The 24,091-nt window shown below is 44.8% G+C and overlaps 1 protein-coding gene across 1 annotated transcript in view; it reads right to left on the bottom strand.

Annotated features, from left to right (window-relative positions):
- Window positions 1-2,196: 2,196 nt before the first annotated feature.
- LOC105284230 (microphthalmia-associated transcription factor) overlaps window positions 2,197-24,091 on the bottom strand; it is a 57,690-nt gene continuing 35,795 nt past the window's right edge. The window contains exons 5-7 of the mRNA XM_020033258.2: window positions 21,261-21,336; window positions 13,775-14,054; window positions 2,197-9,408 (exon numbers count right to left, since the gene is read on the bottom strand). Of these exons, the coding sequence (XP_019888817.1) occupies window positions 9,169-9,408; window positions 13,775-14,054; window positions 21,261-21,336 (596 nt within the window). The 3' untranslated portion in view covers window positions 2,197-9,168. The remainder of the gene's footprint in view (window positions 9,409-13,774; window positions 14,055-21,260; window positions 21,337-24,091) is intronic.

Here is a 24,091-nt window from a genome sequence, read left to right as displayed (position 1 = left end):
TTCGACGGTGTCGCGTACAACACCCTCATCCCCATCAACCGGTGAGCAGCCCCCAGTGTACCTCGTTTTCTCGTACCCCCGCAATTTTTCGATTTTCCACGGCGCAGCGCGCAGAGGTCGCAGCACCGAGGAGGCCGACGTCGAGTAAATTGAAGCGATCCATTATACGCCAGTGACGGTGGAGAGGGTTGCCAGCAGGGTTTGGGTACCTGCAAAGGGTGGAGGAAGATTGTCCGAGACAGGTTCGGGGACAGTGCCGAGAATGAACGGACGGCAGGCGCCCGTAAAAGAGTCGCTCGTAATTATCGGCCTTGTAAAGCGGCCAGGCGCGCGCTCGTTACTCGGCTTGATGTCGGTCGATTAAAGCATTCGTGTTATTTTCTTCTCTCTCTTTTTTTCGCGAAATTATAGAGCAACTGTTCCTCTTTGCATAATCGGTCGTTGCGCGAATGTATCTCCCGATACTAACAAACAAAAGGGAGATCCGGAAAGCTAAACGCGCGCTTATTTTCCGCGAAACAATAACGCACCGAAAGATCGTGTCAATTAATTCGATTGTGCGGAATGCGAGATCTCGCGGTGTTTGCAACGTTAATTTTATCATTACGGCACAATTCCCACGTCGAACGTTATTTTTTACCATCCACGAATCACCGTAAGCGCCGACATCGCTTACAGAAATCGCGCATGTTCAATAATACGGCTTCGTGTGCATTATTAATTGTAATACGCGGCGACATGGATATCCGCGTCTCTCGTGCATCAGCATTGCGCGCACCCATAATCCGTCATTAAAATTGCAGCTAGCCGCGAGGTACGCGCAAAAGAGTGCCGTTAAACTTGCAGGAAATGTCATATCGAACTAATTATCCCAAGTCGTCTGACCTTGCAGCGAAACTCTCGTCGCGACGACAAAATCGCATTAAGGATCTCAAGTCACAGCGTCACGCATGTGTCATTAGATCTGATTAAATTCTCGACGAGACGAGGGATCTGCTTGTATCCCGGAGAGACATGCTATATAAGACGATTTTAGACGCTCGCCAATGCATCCTCTGCGCTTCTCTGATTATCCACACTTGAACTTCGAGTAGAAGACTTCAAACGCGAATATAAAATATTAATATGATTAAGAAAAATTACTGTAAAGTGCAAGTCATGATTTATCTTTAACAGGACACGTAAAATTCCAATCTCTGCTCAATTTCTGCCGAATTTATTGCGGTAACTCCACGGCTAAACGACCAAGTCCGGGATGACAAGTTCATCCACGGAATTCACTCGTTCGCCAGTGAAGAAAGGAGTGCTTTTCGTCTTCGCGGAAGAACGATGGCCACTCATTGTGACACGTGCAGCTCTCGCAATTTTTACACATCGCGCGATCAATTCAGAAGACCGATAGGTGGCTAGCTGGGCATTATTTCCTTTCTACCCCCGAGCCATACGATTAGCCGTATAGACGAACCTGTATCAGCCTTGACCTCCCCCTCGCCCTTCGGGCTGACCTGACTGACGCCGAAACCACTCGAGAAGCCCATTTCCGTCCGTCGTCACGGCAAATTGCATTTCCTCCTCGTGATCGCTCGTTACCGCTGAAAGAAGGGATTATAGCGGGCGGAAAGGGATAAAGCTGCAGGTCTCTCGAAGGCAGGAGGCTACCCGAAGCACCAGAGAGAAACAGAGAGGTCTTTCGTTATGCCTCACTTTTGTTTCTTCGGTTTCCTCACCATTTTTCTAATTCCCACCTTCCATCTTCCTTGCCTTGCTTCGCCGGTAAGCTCCCCCCTTTGAAACGAAAGGGTTTCGCGCTCGCGATTAACTTCCCCTGGACGTTGAATTTTACATTGCTGCTAAGGGCGCACTTTCTTCATCGCCGCTGGGTTATTAACCCTCCCACATCGCGGATAAGCCGCTGGAAAATTGGACGACGAAAGAAAACCTGGAATAGGCGTAAATTCTTCGACCATGATAAAAATTGATTAAGTCACTACACGATGCAATCTCGATGACTTGTCTGAAGCAAAAATTGTAATTTAAAATTTTTCAATCACGTTTGTATTTAATGAATAATATGATATTATATTGGAATAATTGAATACACGGATCTCTGGATAACATGAGAAAATATTGAAAGCAGAGAGGAAGCAGGGAAGAGACGAACGTGTTCAGAAAGGCGAGAATAAAGAGACTTTCCGATTCGGTAACGTTATTCTTTATCTTCATTTCGTCAACTGTATTATATCCGCTTCCACAATTCTCCACGAATTGCAGCCGCAGTTAACGCGCGTAACAACGAGCAAGTAAAACATATGCATAACGTAACATAATTCATCCGCTTCGTCGCGTAGTAACGCAACGAGCCACCATCGAGCGTAACATAATTCCGATTCCGGCCTGACCCGTCATCGCGTTTAACGATCGTAATTATACGATCGCAATTGTATGTCCTAATAATCGCACAATAGTAACTGATAACAATGGATAGTCATATCGGCACCGGAACAAAACATCGCCGAAGGCGACTCGTCCATGCAACAATGACGGATGATAAAACCACCTCACAACCAACCCAACATTAACGGCGCAACGATAACGACAATCCTCATTATTGCTATTATTATCGATATTACAGTTAACATTATTTGCTTTACTCTTCGCAACTGCCTCTTCTTTTTCTCACTTTCTCTCTTTCTCACATTGTCAACACTTATTAAACTATGAAACACGATAACATCATTCAATCCTCGTCACTCATCCACGCATTTTTCCTGTACATTTGTCTCATCTGCACGTGTCCTCCAGCATGCAAGAAACCGCGAGAGACGGTTGTCCAAGAAGAATCTTAAATAGAGAATAGGATGCAAGGTCCGGCGCAATGTTGCGAGCGCGAGATTTCCTCGTCGCAAAATACTTCAGAAAATATATTCTTCGTGCGCTGTCACGCTTAGGCATACTTGTACTTATTCGGTTACGTCTACCGGATATACACACTATCATATTGCACATGTTGCGTAGAATTCCAATACAAGACCAGCGTTTTTCGTGCCATGGCCGAAATTCGAAAATCACGGACAAGATCGCGACTCAAGATTAATGCGGAATGGGCTTCCTTCAAACGCAGGATTTTGTTCGGTACGAGCGTGCCTTCGAATGCACGCGGTTTCGTGCCGCCAACGTGACACGTAGTTGACGGCATTTAGATTCGTCGCTCGCGTGACACGCTTATAGCACCGTTAACCATCGGCCGTCAGCGGCGTACTCCAACCGACAAAACGTGCACGGCGACTGGGAAAATCCGGCAGAATTGGATACGTATGCTAGGATGCGTGTTAAAACACGCGACACGCGCGGCTCATTGCGTGCGCGTGCTCGTCCTCGGCCTGGTCCGCGTCGCGCCAATGTTTTATTAACGAGCCGGTGAAACTTTAGGGGAAACCCATCTCTGTGCACGCGTGCCGTACTCGGCGCCGAAATAAACGTGATGACGAGCGACTTTGATGGAAAACTATAAAAAATTAATTTTTTAGGAAGATCAAGAAATTAAAAACAAAACAATAAGTGATGCGAAGACGATAAAAAATTGGTTGATTAAAGAAAAGTTCGAGAAACTATGGGGAAAGGAAGGAAATAAAATTTGCTGTGCAAATTTGTTTTCCTCCTGCAGTTAATAAATGATTCTTTAAAAAGTGGTATCGATGTACATCTCTAGAGAATGTTATAAACGCGGAGAACGCGGACGCGAGTAAATTTCCGATACGTCTGCCGCAACGCGCCGGTGTGCGCTGGCGTGAAATTTCGTTTCAGACAGAAATTAGTTCCATTCTGGGTTTAAAGGTAGGCGGCACTCTCTCTAAATGGCGTGCCCGCGGGGCATGACCCATTTTCGCAGGAAACCAGTTATGCCTGCTAATCATTATTGCATACTTAACTGTCGTCTTGCACTTACAACGACCACGGCAGCCCTTGTAGCGTTACGCGACGGAAAAATTCGCAACTCTCGACAGTGTCGCGCCAACGTCATCGCGAGTCAACGTTAATATCTCCTCGCGACGTCTGTGAAATTATTTGGCATCGACCAACCGCCAAAACGCTTTTCAATGTTCGATCGACGTAAAAGATTCAATTAAATTTCAATAATTCTAATCAGTAATTGTGAGAAAAATTTAAGAAAGAAAATTCGACGAACCTTCATATGTTCGCATGGCGCAACGAATATTTCACGCGCGTACAAAATTTTATACGAATCTCGGACCGAGCAGACAGTCACGCCCTCGGCAAAAGTCTTAACAAGCTCCCTTTACGATGGGATGCACCCCGATAAGAAAGTTTTTCGCGAACCGCCGGAATCTGTATTTACCCTCAGCGCATGCCGTGTACCCGGATTATTTATTTTTCCCTGGTGGTTACACAGCAGCGACAACGGGGGTTGGCGCCGCCGCCGTCACCAGCACCACCGCTGCTATTTCGCCAACCGACGCGGGTACATCGTCGTCAAATCGTTACGTATTCCGCGTCGCGCTGCTCGTGCCCGGAATTGTGAGTTGGCCCGGTTTCGCGAAAGAACATTCGGCGAACTTTGATAATCACTCAAAGCTCGAAATTCCTCAGCTTGTCCCGTCCTCCTGCGCTTTTTGCACCGACGTCACTTCTCATTTTGAGAGTTAAGTGCTTGAGTGACCCAAAGAAGTCGAGTTCTCCACATATGTATTGTATTGATCAATATCGAATTCACTTTTTTGCTCTCTTTTAATAAAACAATCAGACAATAAATGTTATCCAGTCACAGATAATGAAAAAGGACTTTACAGAAAATAAATTTGATAAATCTAGAAGGGAAAATCAAAACATTCTATATTTAGTAGACCGTTAAAAGAACAAGAAAAAAAAGAATGCTTAATAAATTTTTCAATAAAACTTGGCAATTATCGAGATATTCGTAAAACAATGAAAGGCTCAAAATATCTGAGACGTTTTGTATCACATTTCTGAGGTAACCTTTGGAGAAGTCGAGTTCAGAAGGCCAATTTAATTTATTCCTTTCCAAACCTCTCCTTTCCTCTCCTCTCCTTTGAGCTCGTCGAGCTTTCTCGTGGCTACGGCAATCAATTAATCAACAAGAGTACGCGCTGACAGAGCTAAGAATATAAAATTATTCGCCACGTTCGTGCGCATAGGAACAACAGTATGCGGTGTGTGTATATGTGTATGCGCGTGTGTGTGTCGCGCGACAAATTTACACATCGGAAACGGAATGATTTGTTAATGGACGTATCTACCTCGGGGCATCGCAATCTCCGCGACAACTGCAACTGCAGTTGCAGTCAACGCTTCGCTCGTTTCGTTTAGTCACGCTTGCGGGCACAGCGGAGGGATGAACATCTCGGACAAACGCAACAGCACGTTCTCGGCTGATACGAGTTTCGTGCGAATTTTGTAGGCAGGTAAAGCACGCCGAGTAGCACGCGATCGACGAAGAAGAAGCGCATTCTCCAGATGACTTGTAGACTTGTACAGCTAAAAACTTGCGACCTGCGCGAGTATGAGTGTACCGTAGCGGGTACAAAAATATGCTTCTAATACCTTGCATCGGTCAGCTCGAAACCGAGACGGTACGAACGAAGTCGTTCTCCGCGACTGAAAGCGTAAAAAATTTGCACTCTAAATGTGTACGAATATAAGAATCTTTTCTTTATCTCAAGATTGTGGAACTGCATAGGCACGTCTCGATTTCGAGATGTCGATCCTGTCCTAAATGTCATTTATAATGAAGGATTGACTTAAACTAATGTGGGAGGTTTATAAAGGGGAAGGATTGCGATTACATAGTTGCGAGAAAGATGTGTGCTCCTTCGATTATTACAGTAAGGTACTTTCTATCACGCGAGGTCTTGATTAAACTGGCACCATTTATTTGAAACGCCGTCTCGTCCGTTGGAAGCTTTCGAACATCACCATGATCATTCAGTGTAGTTTACGAGCTACTGAGAATAGATTTTTACACGGGAGAAGTTCATTGTCTACCTGAGGATTAATGACGATAAGAACACACTCGAAGGCAGGGTGTTGATCGTCACGCTGAGCAGTCCACGTTGAAACTATCACTTTCCACGTAATCTAAACAGATAAACGCGGTGACTAGCGGAAAAACATATTAATGACGGAAAAATGATTCAGCCACTATTGCGTCGATTGATATCAAGTCATATTAAATGTATGCTCATATTAAATTGCAGTAATATACTTAGATAAAACCGAATGTATTATTTATTGATTTTTATTTGCGAGACTGAGATTGTAAATCTGAGACGATAACTAATAAAATATAATCTTGAAAAATAAGACTTGAAGATCATTTCGCTTCCCGCTAATCTCCTCAAACAACGAGAAACAGCGATTATCTGTTATCATTTACGCTTTACGCTGTGCACACTCGAGCAGAGCGATATGGTTTAGATATCTTATACATAGATTGTATATTATTGCTCCCCACTAATATTGAAAATGACAAATCATTTATAAAACACGGAATTACCTATAAAATATGATCATTCGCAGGTAACCGAAACAACTATTTACTCGAACCATCTCAGAGAGAACATCTCATTATGATTCTCGTTTCTCTAATAATTCTCGGTAAAAAAACTGAGCTCGCCCAATATTCAATAACGATTAATACACTTGAAATAATATTCTCTCCATGCCTATTCTCTGTTATACCTGAAATAACGGTCCTTCGAATTTTCTCTCGGCCATCCGGAAAGTAGGTGATACCTCAATTGCCGCGCTTCGTACTGAGCGCCGAGTCGACGATTTATCGACGTAATCCCCGATCGTACGATCATCGATCTCGGCCCGAGGCTACGCGGGCGACGTGGATTATAAACGTGCTCGACGAACGCGGTCGGAGGGAGACAAGGCGAACGCGGTGAAATCAAGGCCCACGTCGTACAAAAGCCACCGTGTGCTTAAACCGCCGCTCTCGCTGCTGCACAAGCACCATATGAGCGGCAGAGCAGCGCAGGCAACCGAGGACAATAACTATTAGCAAACTTTATAACGAACTTGGGTAAGGTACTCGCTCATCCGCTGTGAGTACTTGCGAGGGATCGGGCGCGGAAACGGCTTCGCCACGACATCGATGTCGATATCGGGGCTCCTTTGTCGCGAACGGCATACAATTAATGGCAGATCGCGTCAGGCCTCCACGATATTCCTTTATTTCGTAATAAAAAGGAAGGGTGGGAAGTTAAGAGTTTCATCGCGAGTGATATCTCTACTTGCATTCTGCATTTATGATATGTTGGGCCGTTTTAGGCAGCAATTTCTATGAATTTTTAAGGTTTGATATGGAAGTGTGGTTCTGTAGGAACTGCTAGAAAATGTATAAACTTATGTGTATGTAAGATAAGGAGGACTCTGATTGTAATGCATACATATGCTCTAATACTGAAATCGCAGAATATATCTCTGAACCCGGTCGAAATGTATTTTTTCGACCATCTCCATAAAGGCACTCGGAGGCAACGTTATAATAATTCAATTTATAACTACGTTTAAAAATTGCATCGAATTTTTAAAATATATAAATTTTAAGATGTAACTCGTCTCTCACTCTCTCTCTCTCTCTTATTCTTTAGCGTTTATTTGTCTCGTAATAGCAACAATTCGTTTGTAACGGCACTTAATTTTTCCTTCGCCAATTGAACCTATCATCGTTGATGAATCTCGAGGGAAATGTTTCATTGAAAATGTCCATCTCGCGTCACTTTCCTCAGCACACATCGCAAAAACACTCGCACCTATTAAGAATTAATTTCTCGACGATTAAGAAACGTCGTGATATGAAAAGTACATAACTACTTTTACGAGAAGACACTTTGTCCTTCGTGAAAAATCCTAAAGTCCTCGTCCAATAATGTGACGTGCATCACTGACTTGAGTCGTGTCGGCCCCGTTCGATGGCAGGGTCGCATGAATGTTCAGGCTCATCTCGCAATGACAGAAGGTGCGTCCTTCTTGTTGCACTGACATAATATCACGCACATACATAAACGTCACGCATTTTATCGATGTAACGGCCAGCCGTTCGTAGAATCGTGACATCGCGAGCCCTCGCAATTGGAACGACCCTGAACTCCTCCTCCGTCGTGCGGCGATGACGACTTTCACCGGCACTTCACAGGGACCCCGAAGCCAGTCAGCCCGACCGACCGAAAAACGCCCGATTGCCGCTCGAAGATCTCGTCATCGACCCGAAAAACCGTCCGTTCGATCCTCGTGCTGAATCCCCAAGGACGCGAAACTGCGAACTGACGTCCCATCGTAGCAATTCTCTCGATGAACTCGGTGATCTCTTAGGTTGAAAGCGTCTTTGAAAATGCTTCTGCTGCTCTTGTTTAATGAGAGGATACTCGTATTAGTGATCGATAATGTGTCAGATCAAGGGGAGCGATGTCGCAACGATAATAGCCGGATATATTCCCGACAATTATGGGGAGCACATGCGAGATGGTCCTCACAAGGAGCGGCGTGATAATTAGCAGGTATCCATACGATGCGATGAGTATGTGGTCGAAAATGCGCCAAGTCGAATATCTTCATGGGAGTATTTTAACGGCAGCTTCCAGTCTTCTTGCTTTTCTTCATATGTGTGCTTTCTCACATCAAGCTCAAGTCATTGGAATTCCATCTCAGAAGAATATCGAGATTTTCTGGCCCGTATCAACGACCGATCGTACTTCAGGTACGAACGACGGTGCTCCGTCCGCTCGGCGAATCGATTGGAATATGCGGCACGATTTCCGACGAAACTTCACCGTGGTGAGACAACATCCGGTCCACACCCGAAGTATCCGTCTTCATTTCCTCCGCCGGCGCTTCCGCCGGAGGTAAGATCCTCCCCCGATCTCGAGCCGATAACGAGTTTTAGATAAATCCGTGCAGTCAGAGCACCGCGCGCACTCCAATAAAATCCAATCGAGAACTCCCCTTCCGTCCGATCCCGTTGCGATCAAGATGTACGACGTCGCAACGCGTGGTATCTCGGTGTCCTGGCACCCTCACGTAAACCTGAATCGATCACTTCGGTCGAGCGACGAGCGGAGAATCCGCGACGGGGTCTCGGCGGTTTCGATGCCGCGAGGCTGACGGACGACGGCGGTTCGTCGGCTACGCGACGATGTCCATGTCGGACGAGGAATTCGACGTGGTGACCGCTAAGCTGCCGAGGGTGTCCTCGTCGGCTAAGCCGTGGTGACAGGCGGCCGCAGGTGGGCTGAGCGGCGGCAGGTGCGGCGACGACAGCATCGGGTCGCCGCCGTGTACTGGACCACCAGTGTCGTCCTCCATGAGGTCTTCGAGCTGCGACATGCTCAGACTCGTCGCCTCCTCCGTTACCAAATCCGGCATCTACGGCAGAAAAGCATTCCGACATTCTGTAAAGGTACAATTTCATGCTGTCGCTCGTCGCTCATTTTCAGCGAGAAAACAGGTCACGTGATCAAAATTGACCAATATCCAGCGTTCATTTTGATCACGTGACCTGTTTTGTCGCTGAAAATGAGCGACAGGCGACAGCATGAAATTGTACCTTAAGACTCGGGTCGCGCCCGAACACGAAACAGATGCGTGGACTCGGATGGATGATATGCGGATTGCAGTGACGAGGAATGTTCTGATGCGAAGTCTTCCATGAGAGTAGGAATGAAGCTCGAATGGAGTGCTTTTGTGAAAGGAGCAGTTGAAACTGATGGATATGTTGACGTTGAAATCTTCTTTATTGAAGGTAGAAGAAAATATGCGTGCTAATATTATATTTGATCATGTCCATCGAGGGTTAGCGACGCATGATGGTTTCACACGAAGTCTCTTTTATCGAAGATAGGAGTGGATGTATGTATGTATCGATTCATTGATGATTTATGATACGCAAAAGTCGGATTTACGTGGGTAGATGGGAGTATTTATTGCGCTTTTACATTGCACGTATAATGGGAAATGTGTGATAAGTTCGGCGGCAGGTGGACATGAGGATTTAAAGTGTCAGTCAAAAGCGATTAAAACAGAAAAGGCAATCTTTGCAAATATCAGGATGTGTACGAGTGATAAAATTAATTACTGGCTGTTATTCTCGATGGAATAAATAAAAGCGATAAAAATCGCGAAACGTCGAGCGAATTATTCTTTCGATTTGAAAAATCGAAAAATTAACCATCCGAAAAATTAAATATCCGGTACCATCAAGATTTAAAAATACCCGCTGTTTCCCCGTACACGTTATCCGAATAAGCTGCTTGAAGCTGTTTCTCTGCCAGACGCAGTTAGCTCCGACAACTTTGCGAAGTCACAGACGGGTCGGCTTACCCCAGAACCGGAATTAATTTCCAATCGCGTTCCCAGGCGCAAACGACCGTGATCCAATTTACCTGCCGTTATATTACCAATGCAACTAATTCGTCGGATTATTTGTCGGTTTCCGCAAAATTATACGAAATTGCATTCAACAAGATTTCGCTGGTGTTACCCTAAAGGTCTCAGTACCGTGTAGATGAAAGGTATTACGACAAATTCTGAAAATCGCGTGATTGTACCATTGTATATTCCCCGAGAAATTGTCTAAGTAAAAATAAATCTCTGGATAATACAAATAATATAAATCTCGCGTCAAAAATTGACGACAGCGAAAATTACGAAGAAACGCGGCAAATGCTTTTATCCGTGTTTATAATAGAAGATCTAAAGGCTCATGGTGCATCCTCCGCGATCATACGATTCCGTACTTGCGCACGGTGCACTCCGTGAGAAGCGATCGCATGCACTTTTTACATAACTGCATAACACATCCTCGGACGCGGTGAGGAGGGTTAAATTTGCATGAAAAAATGCCGCGGCGTACTATAGTAGTTGCGCAACGTGTGGTTTCTGACGTTACAACTCATTCAGCGATTATCCTTTGTTCCGACGTGCCGGAGAGGAAGCGCGGGCCCGCGCGAAATATACGCGCCGAGATGCGAGATAGAAGGTATACGTGTAAATCTCGTGTAAGGTAGCACGTACGATAAGAGGGGAGCACGATAAGGACTGCGGCTGTACGGACGTATGCACGCACGGTGGTAAAAATAAATATTTCACGCAACGAACAGGCGCGTACAGATTTAAGACGTGCAATTATGCTTGCAATTATGCAATCTCAAACATAGGTAGGTTGCGCAAATAGCAAAAATGACATACTTAAAACCTGGCGACGTACAAGCGGGTGAAGTGTCATTTTCAGCAACGCTGCAGCTTTCCCGTTATCGACTCGAAATAGTAGACTGGAGAAAATTGATCGCAATGAGTCACAAATCCTCTTTTAAAAAGATTTAAGTTACGATTTAAGTTAAAATTTAAGTTGGGTCTTGCGTCTCTTTAAAAAAGTATATTTCTTTCTCGTTTTTTTTCTGAAGGTAATTTATCGTTATCTAAGATGTATGCGCGCGAGATCATTTTGCATATCACACCCAGGATAAATCGGAAGGAGCGAAATTAACGTTGAGCAAACCGACGGCCGAGTATCACGGTAAAATTCCTCGTGCAATACGCGGGAGACCTCCTTCGTGCGAATCATGGTGCGGGCGGGACGTTATCAATGTTTAAATTTCTCTAACCGCGAGGAAGCTGCTTGTCGGACTACTTACACTCAAGCGAAACTTTATCTCGAACAATAATTCAACTCCGTCCCTCCCTCGGTACGTCATCTCGCGTCTCCCTCGTTATCTTGCGCGTCGCAGCGGCTCCGAAATGTTTCCAAATATGCGACGAGCGGACGTAAATTAATGTCAATGCACAACAATCGCGCTGGTCGTCGTCACGTCGTCTACGCAAATGCGACGAGCAAACTTGTAACATTCACCAAAAAGCTTCGAGATACCGAGCAGATTAAATCGGAAAACTCATACACGAAACTAGACAAAGGAAGAGAGAAGTCCTATTGTTAATATGCCTCGAAATATTCGTTAATAATATTTTTAATATCGCAAAAGAAATGCGATAAAAGTGCTTCAAAATTCGAAATAAAGATTAAATTGTTCAAAAATGTTATGGACGCCAGTAATGACACAGGTTGATATGGAGATATATTATGACAATAAAATTAATAATCCACGTTTCCTTCTTCGGCACTTCGATCTCCTCTCATTGACGCGACTCCTCTTTAGAGGCTTAAATCTGTCATCGAAGAGGTAAGGCCGATCGTCGTTATCGGTAATTTTGAGAGTTCTTAATCGCATCACGAAACCGCGCGCGTCAGGTCTCCTATGCATGTATGTACGTATATACATGCGAACCTTATCTGGACCACTAATTCAACGGTAACTTTCGCCGGCATCTCGAAGAGATATCTCCTTCGTCGGGCGCCTTAAAGAGCAACGACGAAGACGACGAAGACCAGCACCAACGGCTATCTTCGGGAGATCCGCCTCCGACCGGAATCGAGGAGCGAGATCGTAATGAGAGGCAAAACGAATGAGAACGGTTGTATGACGACCAAGGCAATAAGCCGCAATTCATTATTCGGGGCGGATAATCCACTGTCGACGGAGGAAATTGGCAGGTGGGATTTCAACTGAACCTGTATATCGAAATTAACGTTTTCGAATAATAACGAAGTGAAGAAACGATGCCACAATTTTCGTGACTCTTTCCGAGCAGAAGAAATATTCACAATAATTATTAAAAGTGACCGCAATAATTCAAACTGTCATGATCATGAAATAAACGTCTACCTTCTCGTGGATTACGATAATTAGGTCGATCGTAAAGTACGATCAGAGCGGCAGGTGAAATTGAGAATTTGCATAACTCCACGTGGGAACGTGCGACTTGCCGCCGCATTGTTGTCGAAGAAGAATTTCGAAAGACGTCTCTCTAGGCGAGACCGGTCCCTTGTCGTGGTCCCGCGATCGCTTCGTTATTCCGCGTCACAGGGAACGAGCGTTGGAAAGGTCGTCATCTCGAATGTCGCTCGGAGCGCAGCGAAGACCGACCATATTAATTGTACGTAAATGAGAAAATGCTTTTCATTATGCAAGCGCGGCCGCGGATTAATCCCCGTTACATAATAAAACCATCGGCGCCGACGTCAAAAGACGGCTTTACCGCTCTCGTATTACGAGGCGAGTATCGGTATAAATGGGGAATGTAGGGAGAACGTCGTGATCGAACCGAGCGAACAGCCGTTCGTCTCTCGAAACAGATGCACAGCATTATGAAACTAGTCCGGCGAGCGAGCAGAAGGTTTATTCGGATCAAGGATCACGTATCGATCGTTATATCGTCGCCGGCGATCGCTACAGCCTCGAAAACCAACGGCGGCTGTCGCATTAAGATTAAGTGTCTCGTCGTTACGACACGTCGTCTCGGCCGATCGTAATACTACCGATTGAAATTAACGATATCGTTTGTACATCGTCGCACATTAAGAATAATAATTTACTCGTCAACGCGGCGTGATTAATTAGCGAGTATTGTGAAACACACGTAAGTGAGAGAACATTAACGCTTATCAAGATAATGAAATATGCATACAGCGTAATGTGACATTCGTAAAATATAAATCGTCTCAAATAGGAAAACGCGAACTGAAGGACCGGAAATGAGTAAGGACCATAAGAGCGGATCGAAGTCGGATGGAATGATGCATAGAATGAAGCATGGTACATATACACATACGTAGAATTGAGGAAATGAAATGAATAAGAAAGAAAAGAGATTGGAAGATTGAAAATTCTCTACTTACCTTTCGTTGTTCGAGTTTACTCCTTGGGAAGGTGTTGAGCATAGCGGCGGAAGTGGACGCCCAGTTGAAGTCGGAGAGCGGAAGCCCGTGTGCCTTTGCCTGCAGCTCGAGTTCCTGCACGCGCAGGAGCAACCGTCGATTCTGGTGTTCCAGTTGCTTATGCCTGAGTTCGTTCTGCTTCATCCTCGTGAGCTCGTTCTTCAGCAATTTTATGTACTCGACCGAAGACTTGAGGATCGTGCCCTTGTTCGGCCTGACGTCCCTGACAATCTCGTAATATCTGTAAAATGATCACATAACACCAATAGCAAAATTAAACCTGCTTCGTACTTAACTATTTTAATATGCTAAATAAATATGTGAATATTCGTCTATCGTCCATCGACAATGTCAAATCGTTAACAATATAATTATAATTTCTTGGGATAATTATAATTTAGAGAAAACCAACCATGGAAGAGATTCGCGCTCACGTTTTCAATAAAAGTACCATGACGATTGTAAGGAAAAAGAGAGCGCGCGCATGGAAAGGGCCACCAGGCAGCATCTCTTTGAAACCCTAGACGCCCGTAGATTATTTCGTTGAAAACGTGTTCAAGACAGGGTATTTCACTGGAGATTCCCAAAGTTCCTCGCCCGACCGTAATACGACCGATATTACCGTTTCCCGAGTCACGCCTCGCATCGCCATCGTCACCGCCGACGTTTTGAGGGTCGTGTTGAGATGGAATTCCGCGCGGAATATCAGACGAGCGGGGCAGATAATTCGACGAGACGCACGCAGCGAAATCCACGAGAATTTCCGTAACATAACGCTGCGCCCGTGCAGTTTTCTCCACTCCTTTTTCCAGTTGCTTCTCGCATCCACGTGCCTTCGCAGACACGGCGATTTGTCGTTGAACCAGAGAATCCCTCCATGGCGACGCTCGCGAAAAATTCATGAGTACGCGTACACAGAAATGAGAAGTGTGAGACGGTATTCTGGACGCGGGAGCGTCTGCTATCTGCGATGATCCAGCACGGACAATCTCGCCACGCCAGCGTGAGGAATGCCTGCCAAGCGGCTCGCGAATGAAAATGTAGGAGTAAGAACGGTTCAAGATTGCCGGAGAAAGTGCAAATTTTTTTGCAGAGACACTAGCGATTTACTAGGCGGCGTTCAGGATAAGTGCGAAACGTTCCGTCGTGTTCTCTCAATCTGATCTTGCAGTAATCTCGAGAATTTAATTTATTGTTATGAAGTGCGTAGTGAAAGACACACAGAGAAAAGATTGCGTTTAAGAACATTAAAGTCGAGAGAATAAAGTACGTTCAAGCACGTAAATGCAACGGCAATCTACCTTTCTCAAAAACAAAAACAGTATCATTCATGAAAGATGAAAAACTCGTTCGATAATAAAAATCGATAAGGCGCGGTCCACGATAAGATACAGATATTGTACTATTGTAATTCGCGCGATAATATCTAAATCATTTTTTGCGATTACATATAATAGTCTCCTCGAAAAAATTACACTTGTAGAAAATTAGGTTTGCCCTATCTATCATAGATACCACTGTGATACGTCGTTAATCACTCATTCCCTTATATTGATATCGATATCTCGCTTGCTTCATCAGTTTTTCCTCGTGACAGGTATTCTAATCGAAAGGGTCTAGCAGAACTTTTAATACGACGCAAAACCGATACTCGGAAATCCTCTATATCGAGGATACGCCGTAAGCTCACTCTCACGATTTAAATATTCCCACGCAGAGCTTGCAAACAACACTCACGGATTTTCGTCGTTATTCACGCTTTTTCTCCGGCTCTCCCCCCCCCCCTTTCTCTCTCTCTCTCTCTCTCTCTCTCTCGTACGTGCACAACCCTTGATTTACGGCGGAATCGTTCCGTCGATTTATCGCCCGAAAAATCGCGAGCTGCCGCCACCGTCCACGAGAAGAGCGCCGGCGAATGGAAAGCCTATTATGAGGTGGCATTCGTCATGTCCGGGCGACACATCCATCCCTCGTGGACTCCTCTGTCACGAATACCCGCAGAGAAAACATAATCCTCCGCCTTATCCCGTCAGGAAGGATACCAGGAGGATCGAACGCGCATCATGCAGCTGTCGCATCCTTAAATTCGCCTGCCATCACCGGTGATCGAGGCGTCTTACCATAATCTTACCGTACCATGCGAGCGAAGAAAAAAAGATAAGGGACATAATTTTGACATAATTCGCTAATTCGCGGATAAGACTGTCCACCTTTGCGAGACTGACGTGTTGAGTAACATCAATGTAACTTGATCAATAATACAGATGGAGATAATGGAAAAATGAAAAGAGACATAAAGTCGAATCTCCTTTCAACGTGCGCGGATTATTTGTTTGCGAAGTTTCTGAGTACGCAGCGTAATAAGAAATAATAACGAAGCGACATAATCGCGAATAATTGATAATTATTTATTGTATTATGTTCCGCAAAACGGCGCGTGTTCTTGTAACGGGCGCGAACGCCCCTTTGACGTGACTAATAATTTACGTTGCCCCGGCGAAACTCTAATTAAATGCATGCGCGCGATCGTGGATCGCGAAATGGCCGCGTTGCCGCATGACTCGTGAGATTTTGCACTCGCGGTAAACTCGGAAACCGAACGGAAACGATTCGCGTAAAACATCACCTTTCCGCATCGGTGTCGACATCGTCCTGCAACAACAACTGTGACTACACAGGAATCTGCGCACTTTAACCCGAGTTTGCAAACAGCGCTTCCGCAAATGCACGTGCCTATACTAAATTCCGAATTTATTAATATTCCATTCAAGAGATAGAGAGAGAAAGAGAGAGAGAATGCGCGCGGGCGTTTTTCAGAGTTGCTGAATTATTCATGATGTGCAGGTTTGAGAATTTCTAACAAAACTTCTGCACTTCAAAGTTAGCTCCGGAGAATTAATATTTCGATTCGCTGTATCTTTCAGATCAGCGGCAATTGGTACTGCGGCAATTTTTAATGTCGAGATGAGATGAGATCCGTCCGTATGACTATGATTATTTCTTAATTGAGAAATTGTTTGAACGCAGAACGTCATACATTGTTCAATTTTTATTCGATCCTCATTGCATCGAATGCAATCTTCGTGTGAGATAGATATTCTGCGCTCGACGAAAATACCGCGTGTCATTATCTAAAATAAGTAAGGGATCGCCGTCGACGCCGCATGATGCAGGCTCACGAATCCAATTACCGTTTTATTATGATTAACACGAGCACGCGCCCGATTTGTTAAGTATATTTCGCGAGGATAGAGCAAGATCGCGGCCGCGTTTCGGAGGTGTTTTCGTACTTGTTTTCCTATGCGCCAACGAGTTTGCACGACGAACGATAAACAGTCATGCACACGGCATCGACGAGTTTCTCCTTCGCTTGCGTTAATGAGCAACGACATAAGGAGAACGCAAATGAAGAGAAAGAGAGAGAGAGAAGAGAACGAAACTGATTCCGAAACTCGAGCGAGATGAACGGAGACGCTCGGAACGAAGGAAAGGAGAAATCTGTGTCGTGTTTGCTCGTGTCTTTAGAACTGAGATTGTACTTCGTTATCACTAGCGCGCTATCGCGCCAAGTTTGCTCGCGTTCCGCCTTGATATCATGCCTGGCCAAAGCCGAAACTGAAACACCAGAGAAGAATCACGTTCCAGAGAGCACGCCCACAAGAAGCTTCTAATGTACGCTTGTTCGTGCTCTCGATCTCTTTTACTCTCTTTGATTTTCATATTTATTATCGCGATCGACGGGAGCAATTTTTGTCAACAATTTTCTGGCGGAATTATATTTTTTTTTCCTTGTGCAAATATTATGAGAAAATTAATATTCTAATGAATCAGATTAATTTCTGACCAATTTGTATTTTATATTTTATAAATAAAGATGTTTATATTAATGAAAAATATATAGATTTCCAGGCAATGGATCGTTTGCGATCGATCGTTACATTCTTACAGATCTTAAAACATTGATTCAAGTTATCTTCCCTTAAACATATTTGTCCTGGACTGTGCCCGTTTCATATCTCCTTTCCTTGAAGAGAGTGAGCCAGATGCGCCTCCGTAAAGAAAGTTGTGTAACGTGCAACGGCTGACAATTCTATTCTTTTATCACTCGCGCGATACGCCGGGAACGCAGGCGTTGCACTGTCGCGCGTTCACAGCGCGGCTACACGCGCCGCCGTCTTATCGATGAAACGTGCGTCATTAGATAAGAGAAGCTGCGAACATATGCGCTAATGTTACGCGTATTGCAGACGCGACTGTACGCGCCGAAACGCTAATCGAGAAATATGAAATTTGCACATAGAAGGTAAGTCCAGAGGAAGACGGGCACAAATTACGGAAACAGGCATAAATTACCGCTGACAGACACGATCGAGGTAAAGCCGCATCAATTCGACTTTCATCTCGTCAGCTACGAAATAACGAGAAGGAGAGAGGAATTCCGAGGCACGCATTAATCCCGAGCGTTAATCGTTATCACGTTCATCAGTGACGTGTCGAAAAATATGGCTTGTGACGGCAGATAAAGAACGAAACATACGCCGAGCTGTACGTTTCTCCTTCATCGGGCGCAGATAACGTGAATTACGGTGCCGTAAATCAATAATTATAAACGACAGAATTCGTGTTCGCTGTACGCGCGATGCGCTTCTCCATCGACGATTGTTTGAGCGATGTTGAAAATTGCCAGTGACGCAAATGCATTGCGAATTACTTCAAACTAAGTAATTTTCTCTCGATAACTCGATAACCCGACAACCTGATTTTATATTTTTCAGATTTCCTCGCAAACATTAGCAGCAGCTAAAGTCACGAACGATAATGTACCTCTAATGCGACTGTAATTAAATGCAGACTGATTGAAAAGCAATCGTACGAGTTCTTTCGCTTGACGTTGTTAAACAAGAAATTACGGTGCACACGTTCGTTCGTCGCAAAACATTTTTCATCATCTAACGAGACGTTACTCACAGTTAACGCTAACCGACCTTAATTCGTGCCAATTTTTCCGTGGTTTTCCAGAGATCAATATTCAAAGAAGCTCACGTGAGAGGAGGGAACACCGAACCAGAAAGAGGTAGTTTTTTAAGTTCGTTGGCACAGACAAATGGGTCGATCGGCGGATTGATAAATGAACGACGAACTCGATCGGCTATTCTATGCAAAAGGCTCGCTCGTTAGTACGTCAATCGCGTGCCGAAGAAGTCCCGGCCGAGAGGATTCGTGTCAGGGATTACGTCCGAAACAGGTCGGACATGATGCGAGAATCCAACGCGCGCGCGACGCGGGATACCGTTCAAGAAAAGCAGCGAGATTGGACAAATCGACATTCCGCTCATGATCGACGTAATTGGAAAAAAAACACCCGAAATTGTGTATATCGCGATACATTTTGTTATCATACTAATATAATAAAGAGGTAAAGTTTGTTCCATTGTTCGGGGTAATCTCAGAAACTACTAAACCGATTTGAAAAATTCTTTCACTAGTGGATAGCTTAGATCTTCCTGAGTAACATAGACTATGTGCAATCGTCTTGCAACTTCTAAAAATGTGCGCGTCGCAAAAAAATACGTTCTTTATGCTTTATATTTTCCAAATATACCGAGCGCGCAGAGCGCGCGAGGAACAAGCGCCAGCTAGTTTAATATATACAGAGTGAGGCACCTAAAACAGGCCACCTGAATATCTCGGCTGTTATTGGTGATAGAAAAAAATGTGTCAGACCAAACTTGCATGGTTTCGAGGGACACATAATTTGTTCTAAATAGTTTTTTATTAGGTGGACGCGTAAAAGTCATATGAAGGTCAACTTCGTTTTTTTAAATGGTATGATATGTTTTTTAACGTACCATCTAGTAGAGCGTTTGAAGATGCGCATATTGATCTACGGGTCAAAATCGTTCAAGGTCACTGAAGGCTAAAATTTCTAAGTGCTAGAACTTTTTCATTTCTGAGTTTACGGTATTTTCAATAGCAGGGAACTCTAGGCAATATAAAAAATATAGATATCAACAACTCAGAACTTCTCGGACAAGAAAAAATTTCTAAGGGCTAGAACTTTTTCATTTCTGAGTTTACAGTATTTTTAATAGCAGAGAACTCTAGGCAATATAAAGTAAATTATTTTCCCTTGCAGTTGGCCTTCAGTGATCTTGAATGATTTTGACCCGTAGATCAATGTGCGCATCTTCAAACGCTCTACTAGATGGTACGTAAAAAAACATATCATACCATTTAAAAAAACGAAGTTGACCTCCATATGACCTCTACGCGTCCACCTAATAAAAAACTATTTAGACCAAATTATGTGTCCCTCGAAACTATGCAAGTTTGGTCTGACACATTTTTTTCTATCACCAATAACAGCCGAGATATTTAAGTGACCTGTTTTAGGTGCCTCACCCTGTATATGGCATCAGTTTGAAAGGAGACAAGGAGATAATCAAAGTCGCTAATCAAAGTTTGCTAAGATTCTCGCAGCTGTATAAATGGCCATAAACGTAAACGTCGAACAGTATAGATAAGGTTTTTTATGATGTTAGCCGGGTATAATGGCGAATAATTAAACGGATTGAATAAGCATGTGTTAAGACCTATCTGTTGCTGTCACGTAACCGATATCTTAACGTGAAAGACCTGACAATTGCATAACGCATCATTAAACGTTAAAATACTGTACATAAATTATGTTTGTGATTTATTTCGTTCGGCATTAATTAATATTCGTAATTTAGATAAAGATGTTTCCGAAATGTTGCCATAATTGGATTAATTTTTAAGGCAGATTCGAGAGAAACGTTTTAATTCTCCAAATTCAAGAAATAACATGCATACGAAGAAAAGAAATTTTTTACATCTATGTAAAAGAACAGAACGTCTGCCGAAGAATTGATTCTGTAAATTATCTTATCTAAAACACGAGAACACACGATATAAGCCTCGGGACACAACTGGCAAGAACACAAAATGCAAGGGGTATTTGTGGTTCGTTGCGGAGTCATTTTTTCCCTCACATTTGCCTTCATTCACCCGAATTTGAAGCGCATCGCAGGCAAGAAAATGTTCCGCTTTGGCGGCAGGAATGTACGGGAAACAAAGCCGGGGCGGAAAAAGGAAGAGCGAGCAGCCGTGGAAACCCGGCAGGAGAGGAAGGAAAGCGGAGGCAAGGAGAGCGAGACACGCGCGCGCAGCAAGCAAGGAGGAAACGGAGGAGAGAAGGGAGGAAGAATGGACTTCCGGTGAAAGCCTCTCGTCTCGAGCACCTGACCTGGACTAACTCGTCGTAAAGGGTCACGAACAGGAAATAATGGTCCGTGGGGAATGCGCAAAGAATAAGATGGAGAAGCACTGGGCGAGAGAAGAGGAGCGAGGGTGTGACGCGGGACAAGCGGGAAGCAGAAGTAGAAGAAGAAGACGGCGGAACGGAAGAAAAGAAATTCGTACTCACGGGTCATTGGTCTTGGGCAGGAGGGTGCCGAGCTCCTTGATCCTGTCGTTGATGTTGAAACGCCGCCGTCTCTCGACTGAAAACGGAAATTGTACGCATCAATCATGGCTCGTTCGCGACAGATGCGATGGATGGATCGCGTCTGTTAATTCGACGACTAATCGCGCGACCGGATCGGCGCGCATCGCGTCGATGACGGGTCCTCCTGAACGAATCGAGTCCTCGAATGTTCAGGCGATCCTGGGTCTTAACTGACGGACTACTCGCGCTCGGTTATTAAAGAGCTAACATCTTGGTATTTAACGAGCGTTGATGTCAAACCTTCTCGTGCGATTTCTATGAATATCGGCGTACCTAGATTCGCACTTTTTGAAACTAAAATCTTGTTTTAAAACCGATTATTTCCCTTTTCCGATTACATTTCTCAAAGGAAGAAGAGATGACGATAACATGTCGCAGAGGTACCACCCACACTTCTTTCGAAGCTTCTACTTCCAGCCGTGCTCGCGAGTTATTATTTTCTCCCAGTTTACAGCCACTTGTCGCGATTGGAAGCGAACACGCGACGTCGTTCGATCGTGTGATCCTAATAAACCATACCATCGACGTCCCAGATGCGCGCACGAATCATCGGGGATCGAGTCGCCTTCCCCGGATACGCCGGAGGTATCGTCGTCGAAGTTATTCGGCGGGAAAGCATATCGCTTTCCGCAGGATATAGCGTATCTCCCCTGCGGAAAAGACTGCGAACCGGATCGCCCCATCGTTGGCACGTGACCCCGTTCTCGATCGATTATTCCAACCAGGCATCCCTCGTACGGAGGTGCGAAAGGTCAAGCCGCTATCGGGTACGCTGCTCCGATATCGCGATCGCGAGAGGGCGAGTTTCCGCCGGCGGAAGGGTAAATTTGTCAAAGCGCGCGTCCGATGAAAGCAACGCTGCGCCAAACGCGAGTGAACGGAAACGGCGCGTTATTGCCGAAATTAATCGACGAGAATGAGAGATGCGAGACGGCCGATCAATTTCCTGGAGCTCTCTCTCTCTCTCTCTCTTGTCAAGCACGTCGATAAATAACGTCAACTCCTTATCGCCGTCGAAATTAATCGACTTCGTGCGCGATAAGGATCGCAGCCTCGGTACGGAAGTTAACGGGAAACAAGGAAATTATTTTGTTTCCTACAACGTACGGCGGAGATAAGTTTTCTCGTTCCAAGCTTGACAAATAAATCCATTCCTCATTCGTGAACGCGCGTCTGTCTTGAAACTGAAAAATTTAATTCTTAAAAAGCAGGAAGCCTTTGTATTATATATGTGTCACATTATCAGTCTCTGTTCCTCGTTTCTTAGCTCGGACTAAAATTCCTTGGAGGCGACAGCAAGATAAATACTCGAGCGTAAGAAACTATGGTTAAGACTTCAACTTGGACCTGAATGCTTTTGCTTTTTGAAGCACGGGAAACGCTAAATTAAAAGGTCTCTTCTCCAGAATGAAATTCAGAGATGGAAAACATTCCGACTTTGCAGAAATCAAGCGTAGTCGAGGAAACGTCAGTTCCAAATAAAATCTACGTCAGTGCTGGAGCACTTCAAAGCGCATCGCAGATCTACGTCATGCCAAATTCTACAAATTGCTGATTCCATGCAGAGACAAATATTTATAAACAGCGTCATAGAGTGGAATTCTATAAAGAAAGAATGACACACGATCGAGGAGACGCGGTACGCGTTAGGAGACGTGCAGAAGCAGCCTTGAAAACTTGAAGGAAGCCGTAACTTCTTCCCTCGAACTCGGTTTGCCTCGGAAGACGGAGAGAGAGAGAGAGAAAGAGAGATAGATGGCTAGGAATGTGGAGAATGTCAGAAGTGAAGAAACGAGGGAAAGGATGGACATCGACGAGAAGAACGAGGGGAAACTTCCTCTGATCCTGCTGATTAGATTACGATGGTTAATTCAGAAGTGGGCTGCGAAGTCGAGGAAGATGAGAAGAGGGTAAGAAGGGATGGGGGAACAAACGATGAAGATCGAAGCTGCCCGATTTCATCGGGGGGGGTGCGCGAACCTGTGCTTTTCACTCCGAAGCAAGAGGCATGCCTTCCTAATCGACGACGACGAGTCTCATCAATCAGGCCCCGAGTTTCCGGTAGGAAGAAATTATCCTAGATACCGGCGAAGATTAGGGAAAAGCGTCTCGTCGGCCGGGCCTCGACCCACCCGAGACTTTCCCTACGAGAGGAGTTGTAAGATTGCCCTTTAAACGTTAGATTTCCAGCGAACGCTAGGCTGGAGAGACTGACTTGCTCTCCGTACCGCGATTGTGGGAATCACGGTCTTTCGAATAATCCCCTTTCCTTAGCAAGTATGCAACTAATATAAATGTACCGCAGCTGCTGATTTTAATTCGTACTTTTCTGAAACGTGAAGCTTAAAAGAGAAACGAGGTTATTACGTTTGGGAAACAAATTGAAGAAAGACACGTAATTAACACGATTAAACGGATTAGAAAAAGAGGACAATGCAATTGCAAATCTACTCACGTTGCCGTGCACGTCGATGCATAGAAAAACAAGTCGCGTCGATAAGCACCTCTTTTATCCCTTGCGTGTGCACGCACAACACCGTGCAATCGACAATACATCGCGCGAGAACGCACAATGGTAGTCAATAAGTCGCCAGAGAATGAGGGGGATGGCGAATTAGCGACGCTGCTATTTTTACGGAATACCTATTTTATCTTCTATGTTTGCCGTGTACTCCGCGGCCGTTATTTCACCATTCTCTTTTCACGCAAATTCGATCGTGCTTCCTTCGTCCGACCAGCCGGTGCCTTTC

This window comes from Ooceraea biroi, chromosome 12 (assembly GCF_003672135.1).
Source record: "Ooceraea biroi isolate clonal line C1 chromosome 12, Obir_v5.4, whole genome shotgun sequence".
In the NCBI taxonomy this organism is placed as follows: domain Eukaryota; kingdom Metazoa; phylum Arthropoda; class Insecta; order Hymenoptera; family Formicidae; genus Ooceraea; species Ooceraea biroi.
The sequence above is the reverse complement of the archived record's forward strand: the minus strand, read 5'-3'. Positions and strand labels throughout refer to the sequence as shown.